The sequence below is a fragment of the Polyergus mexicanus genome, unplaced genomic scaffold (assembly GCF_030449975.1).
Source record: "Polyergus mexicanus isolate NDT 795.1 unplaced genomic scaffold, iyPolMexi1.0 SCAF_12, whole genome shotgun sequence".
NCBI lineage: Eukaryota > Metazoa > Arthropoda > Insecta > Hymenoptera > Formicidae > Polyergus > Polyergus mexicanus.
This window is the reverse complement of record NW_027223332.1, coordinates 63,131-70,989: the sequence shown is the minus strand read 5'-3', so window position 1 is coordinate 70,989 and position 7,859 is coordinate 63,131. Positions and strand designations below refer to the sequence as shown.

Genomic DNA, 7,859 nt, shown 5'->3' with positions numbered 1-7,859 from the left:
AATATAAAGAAACAGTGCATCTCTCACAAAGATCGACACAAGCTTAAAATCGTGAAACCTTTATTAAATACCTTTCCTATTCGCCCAACTTTAGCATATGTAACAAGAGTTTATATAGCTCTAGAGTTTAATTTATTTAGACTAACATGTTGTCAGATTTTTATTTAAGCAACAATTAATTAAAAGCAATCATTAAGATATATCGGTGATATATTCAGTTTAATATATTGTCTTTTTTTTCAAAATGTACATTGATATGAAGATAAAATAGCAATTAGATGAAGAAAATGTTACTGAAACTTATTTGTTTAAGAATTTTCAATATTAGAGTTTGATTAATAGTCATAGTAATTTGATGTAGTAAATATTGCATATAGATCATTAAACGATAAGTGCACTTTGATATCAAACTAATAAATTAATAATAAAAATAAAATGAAGAACGGAAATTAATAATTTATTTGCTATAATAACTCAATTTTTGTAAAAATGTAAGATTCTAATGTAATCTAAATGTAAAAATGAGTGAATTAGTTTTATCCATTTACTTTCTCAACTGTTAATTAATTTTGGAATCTGACGCAATGTATAAAATTTAGACTAATTTATCAACTGTTTGTCGTTTTTATACCATTTTATACTACAAGCATATACTTTTAATATATATTATATATGTATATACAATACATTTTTATATATCTCATTTCTACTAATTAATGAATTATAATTTTGATTTTCCGAAATTTTGCATGTGACTGTATTTGATTCATTCACATTGAAATATGAAAATGATGTGAAAAGGTAATTTTTTTGTGTGAATATTATTAAGATATGACGAGATATATGGATATGAATTAATTGCTATAATTTGTCGATTTCCATCTTTTAACAATTTGCAGTAATCGCGAGATACATATGCGCTTGGAATAAGAAAGTTTAAACATTGTTTTTAGAGGTAAACAATATTGAAGCAAACCTCATAATGCCGCAAGCTATAATCACAATCTGTTAATGATTTCTACTAAATCTTTATACCTGTGTAATAAATTTTTTAATTAAAATATAATTTATACATATATATAATAATAATACAAATGACTTATAAAATGTTGCATAATAAAGCATGTTAATTATTTAAATGAAAATACGTAATTGGCTAACATATTAGCTAAATAATCCAATAATTTTAATATTCTAATAATTTTAAATATTCATTAAAACAAAATACTTTTATTTTCTGTGCCATAACAGATGCAAACTTAATGCTACAAAATATTAATCAGATATCGATGGGAGCTCGTTTGTATGAACAGTGCCAAGTGTCACAAAATTCGAAGAGGAAAAGCCTGCGCATTAGGCCATCTCAAGGCAGTGCATATTCCGATCTATGATCGAGAGCCATAAGAAAATCGTCAATTGCCCGGTTCTTCTACGAGACGAGCTACCTCGAGCTGATTTGTTGTCCCTAAAAAAAAATATAACATGCTAAATAATACGTTAAATACAATATTTGAGACTAAAATTAATATATAACGTAGCGTAATAAGATTCTACGATTACTGCATAACGGTTATCTATTCAAAACGGCATAGCGTTTTATAATATATAGTCGGGTAATGTCTTTTATATACTTAATATCATCACTCTTCGTCTTTCGTGATAAACGATATTTTCGTTCGTTTATACGGCTGTAACTTACTACTTAAGTTCATTATTATATTATTTTAATTATGTAACGTGCCTCCTACGTAACGTTAAGTTTCGCAAGCTCTCTTTACGGTATTAACATACGAATCGTTATTCCGTTTGCATCGCAAGTATTAGGAATGCATTCGATTCAGAGCAATGTGTTTATTATAATAATACATATATAAGTTTGCTTGCACACTACTTGTACATGTATGTCTACGCGCACATTCTCAGTACATTACAGATTACACACATTAACAAATATATTCACGCATGTATACACAGCATATATACAATACATAGGAATATGATTTTCGATCAGCTTGTGCGCGCTAACGATATATTATGTACAAAAGGCGAGTAACATCCGACTTTGCCGGCGAGTCTTAACATATTATTCTCATTGTATTATTGTCCGCAGTTCAACACAATTTTATAGATGTAAGAGTATAATTCAATATCAAGTATGGAAGGCCATCTTTTCTGCAAAAAGCATCCGTGTTGCTACAATTAGCTACATTATCGAGACAAGAGTATCTTCGAACGATTCGCGATGCCTTATGTCATATGCAGATCACCTCTCAGTATCCTGGTGAAGGTTTTCTTGAACTGCTGATTCGCCAAGGCATAGCAAAATGGATTCATGGGACTATTGGCGTAGCACAGAAAATATGAGAACATGAAGAGATGCTCGTTCGTGCATGGTGGATTTGCACAGAATCCCTCCACCAGCGCTAATATGTGATAAGGGGTCCAGCAAGCGACGAACGCGCCTAAAATGAAGGATATTGTACGAAAGGCCTTACGCGCCCTGTTTTCCGTTCGTGATTTCTGCCGACCTATTGTGAGATCCTTCTTCTGCGTCTTAGCCTTCAATCGTTTTCCGATGGACTTGACAAAATCCCGTCTGGAACCGTTATGCTCCGCGTCTGACGTGGTTTCCTTCTTTTTAGACTGGATCTTTGTTTCCTGACTGTTTGTAGCCGAGGCCGTCGGCATTATGCTGCTGGACGACGAGTTTTGTGGTGGATTACTCGCTTTGGTAGGCTGATCCGAGAATCGATCCGTCGGGCTGTTGGACAAATCCAGCGGCACAGCTATAGCCGTTGTGACCACCGTTGTAACGGGTTGACGCTTCGTCTTGTCGACATTGACAGAGACTTCCGTGTGTACCTTGCTGACAGTGGGCGACGTCTGCGACGCGACGTTGGTTTGATGTGTGATGAACACGCGCGGCGGATGCGTTTGACTCGATGCGTTCGACATCGTTGGTTGATGATGCTGTTTGCTTTGCGCGATCTGCGCTAGTTGACTGGTACCGGCTTGCTGTGCCGTTGCTCTGATGAGAGCAGTTTGCAATAAACTAGTGCTCGCGCCGGCTGCCATGGCGCTACCCAGAATGGGCGATGGAGGTGCTGTCGACAATGGGTTTGCCAAACTGCAAGAGAAGGAAGACGGTGGACTCTCATAAGAAGGACTAGGCAGAATGATGGAGCTCTCATCCATGTATCGCAGATCACCGCCGTCAAGACCGGTGAGGATATCGTATGTGCCTTGACCGTGGGAGCGTACGATCAACGATTTGGGTCTGTCGGTTGACGAGGACGTCGTCGGACTGTCCGACACGGGCGGGCTACTTTGGAACTGCGTAGGCGGCGGTATGATGTTCTGTTGAACGCTATTGATCGACGCACGTTTAAGTTGAGCGGGCGGCGTCGCCTCGACCGAGGGAATCGATTGTTGATTGCCATCGGCATCGTTCGATTTTAAGGATTGTTCGGGTGTCAGCGTACGGCTGCTGGATTTGTCTGGCTCGACGGGATTGTCGGTGTCCAGGAGATTCAACTCCTGTATCTTGGGCAGTGTTTGAGCTTTTTGCGTCGCCATGTCGCGCGTAGGACTCGTCGGCAACAATCTCCTCGCCGTTGGCACACTCAGCTCGACCTTGACTGGCACGATGCCGTTCAGGCGTCCGTTGGCGGCGAAAACTTGAAGAGCGCCAGACTGGGCTACCAAACCCGCCAACGAGGATCGTTTTCTAATGGTATTGAGCTGCTGAGCGGTGCCAACGGTGCTCTCCTCGTCAGAATCAAACGCGGGGCTGCTGGAGCGTTCGGATTTTTCAGTTTCCATGACCGTGATGTTCGCGGTGACATTCTTATTTGCGGCATCCGGTGCGCATCCGACAGCATCGGCGATCTTCGTAACCGTTTTTTGCGTAGTCGTCGCGTCCGCACCAGCAGCACCATCGTCCACCGATGCGACACCGATCTTTGGCTTGTCCTGGCTCAACAAGGTGCTCTGAGTTTTGGAAATACCTATACCGGCGGCACGACCGGCCATACCGGACATTGCGCCGGCACTCAACGCAACCATCGATTGCATCTTGCGTTGCTTAGCCTCGCTCTTCTTCTGCATGTCGTAAGCGGTCTTGTATATGCCGCCGTAAAGAATGAATAAGACAATCAACGTTGTCCAATAATATCCGATTATCAGGGCGGTATTGAACACCGGATCCTTGAGGAACTGTACAGCACATTGGCCCGGGTTTAAATCTCTGTAACCGATGAAATGCTCCCAGCCGAAGATGCTGATGAAAAATAGTAGCGCCGGTATGATCCAGGTGATAGTTACCATCCAGATTACGCGCTGCTTCGTCCGCCAGCTGCGATACTGTGCAGCTATCTTTACCGAGCAGAATCGATCGATTGTGATTAACAGAACGGTGTACTGAGACACCAGACATACCGTATAATCCACTGACAGCCATAGATCGCAGAGAAGAGGTCCTAGATTCCAATATCCCATTAGCACGTAGACTGTGTAGAATGGCATCGACACGGTGCCTGTACAACAATTACGTCGTTACCTATATAATTAATTTCTGTTGCTGTGTGTATCTGATTGCGCATATTCTGCATCCGAACAGAGGTCTCGCGATAACGAAATTACATCTCTATGATTCTCATCGTGATGAATATACGGGCTTCCGCTCATTATTAATGAATTTGCATTAGAAATTCTGTCAAACGATCGTGATGCCAGAACATCGTATTCAATATCAAAGAATATAAATTGACATAGCGAGTCTATCCATATGTAAATAGCGATCATATTTAGTATCGCAACTGAAATGAACGAAATCAGGAAAAAATTTAATATAAAAATATATATTTGTAGAAACATAAATTATTTTTTACGATAAGCAATGCTGCAATATAATTTTCGTAAAAGTTACATAAGATATGTATAATACAATATAAAAGAAATTATACTGGATCTTATTATACGGACTTATCATATTTATTAATGATATTAAATTCGACACAACCTTTGGGAAATTATTATTATTCGTTCGTGATATATGTATATAACTATGCGTGTGATTTAGATCTATATATCTCAGGATATATTCAAACTCAGACGCTGAGTTGCATCTAAAATGATGCAACGTTTACTTTAAGGGGAGAAGAAAATAAAATACGGAAGTACCGTAGAACTTACCGATAAGCATATCAGTGGCAGCTAATGACGCGATGAAATAATTACTTGGTTGTCTGATGGCTCTGTCTACGATGAATGCCAGAAGGACGAGGATATTACCGCCAATAGTTAGCAGTATGCATATTGCCAGACAGATTGCAATCAAGACCGTTTGCCAGAGCGTGAATGGTGGCAAAACGGGTGTCAGAGATACATCTGTTTGATAGATGTAAAGCTTTATTAGAGAGCAACATATAAATTGTTAATCGATGAATAATATGATATATTTATAATAAAACGATATAGTATTAACAAATATTAACATTTGCATAAAAATTTAACATATTTGGACAAATGCTCATGCGCTTTCATAAAAGAAAGTATTATGTTTGTAAATCTTTCCTACATAGCTTATGATACATTCTACGCAAATCGCATGATGTGTAACTTAATCTCAATTACATTACCCAACGTCGACGAAGTCGTTGCATTTCCGAAAGCCGAGGTATTTGACGCGTTCGTCGGGAACCAGTCGGGCAGAAGTTCTGCGTATTCACCGCTGTTCCAGCGCGGGTCATCCGGGTCAGGCCATGTTCTATTTAACTGGGTACATTCTGCTGTCAAAATCTGGTTGTACACGTACCGACATAGACGCTCTCGTTGTCTCTTTAGCTTCCTAATAATGTAAACAATGAAGTTTTTTTATTATTAATTGCGGTACATGAAAAATGAAGAAAGTCGGATATATCAGTATCGACGTAGAAAATTGAATGAAAAATTTATTATACAACAGAAAAATTGTTTCGTCAGTTATTGTCATTAATATAAAATTAAACAAATATTGCAGTTTTTATAGAAATAAATATAGTTCGCGTGAGACATAATCACCTTTAATTTTTTCTGTATAATTCACTGTAACAACAGGATTAAATCTAGACTAGCGACATGTATCCAAATAAAGTATCAAGCATTTAGATAATTACAGATCAAGAGGAAAGTGTAGAATAATTCCATTTATGCTCGACATAGCTATTTCTATTCACACGTGTAAATTCATATTTTACGCATAAAGAGAAGTTCGAGATGTAGTTTGATGAATCACAATGTTCCTATTCCTTCGTCGTGGCTGTATGTTTGTTGTTACCATCGAAGAAAATGTGACACCGGCATTTCCTGATTCTCTACACAGCGCGAGACATATACGGCCCTATACTCCGTAGAGCGTCGTTGCAGCGGTAACACGAGAAGCGAGTCAAAGGCTGAATACACCAGGCGCACAATGAGCTTGAAATAAGCATGAATGGAACCACATTCAACCCCAGCGCCAGTCTCATCGCCGGTAGGCAAAAAGCGACAGAGTACATCTTAAAGAGGGCAAGTCTGTTTTTGAATCATTCAAGCAGTCGATCCGAATCTCACATGATCTGAAATTGCACGTGAAAATCTCTTCTTTTGTAATTTGTAACAAAGATTTGCTTTGAATTAGAGCCATCAAACTGTTCGTCGATATCTCACCACTTCAAAGCGCATGCTGTCCTTTAATCATTCTGCTATACGTATTTTTTGATATATTAAATCCTTAAAAAAACATTAAAAAATAGTTATCTTTATTGATAAATAATATAAAAGCTTCTTTATAAATCCCTGTTTTCTCGCGCGCGCGCGTGTGTGTATGTGTGTGTGTGTATGTGTGTGTAGAACGACACAAGAAAAGCATATAACAGGTATATAAATGTTTAATCAATACAACTTTAGTACACAAAACAAATTAATTATTATTTAATGTTTAATATTGACACGAAACAAAATTCTATTTTGCAGATCTGTTACAAATTTGATAATATTCATCAACCTAATAATATAATATTCATATGCATATATACATATTTTTCATATATGAAAGTAGAGATTCAATCTGATACCTGGAAATAAAATAATGCAAACACTTTATATATGAGCTGCCAATGTAGTTCCGGATACTTGCCAACCCCATGTCATATTATTATAACGTTGAATGAGAACTTCAACGCTAGCTTAATAGGACATTTCAGTGGAGAACACGATAGATTATGTCTGAAGTTTGACTGATTGTGAGATAAAGTTCTTATGGGGGATAAAATTGTTCAAGTGTATGATTACCATGATTATCATGCTTTCTTCAACGTCAAAGGAATTTTTTGCGTTCAAGAAAGGTCAAATATTATATGTATAACCATAGAACATATTGACATAATATATGGATAATGTTATTTTTTGTGCATATAATTTACTAATCATCGAGAACATATTTCTACCCGTACGCTACATATTATAATACATATAATAAATTATATTGTATTCTTGTATTAATTATATTATAAATCATCGACGCGCGTGCGCGCGTAACTATGGCGTTTGGACGTTATTTATTAATTTGTACAGATTAGTAAGCCTTCTTTTCTGGATTATTAATTTTAATTTAAAATTTGACTGCGACAACAAATGTTGTACATGTCGTACTTTAAAATTCCGATTTATTTTTATACATATTTATATCCATGCTGAAGGTGGATTAAAAAACGTTTTTTACCATTCTTAATGCATATTTATTGGTAAAGTTTGGAAATAATAAATTTGCGCACCAATATCCGCGCCTTGGCTTTTATCTGCTAGTATTCCCACTTAATTAATATAATAGAGTTTATAGA

General features: G+C 37.2%; 1 protein-coding gene across 2 annotated transcripts in view; it reads right to left on the bottom strand.

Moving 5' to 3' along the window:
* Positions 1 to 1,093: 1,093 nt before the first annotated feature.
* The window catches only part of Machr-b (muscarinic acetylcholine receptor), a 33,292-nt gene continuing 26,526 nt past the window's right edge, over positions 1,094 to 7,859 (bottom strand). For both annotated transcript variants that reach the window (XM_070305105.1, XM_070305106.1), the window contains exons 3-5: positions 5,640 to 5,848; positions 5,194 to 5,388; positions 1,094 to 4,535 (exon numbers count right to left, since the gene is read on the bottom strand). In XM_070305105.1, coding sequence (XP_070161206.1) covers positions 2,248 to 4,535; positions 5,194 to 5,388; positions 5,640 to 5,848 — 2,692 coding nt within the window. In that variant the 3' untranslated portion in view covers positions 1,094 to 2,247. The remainder of the gene's footprint in view (positions 4,536 to 5,193; positions 5,389 to 5,639; positions 5,849 to 7,859) is intronic.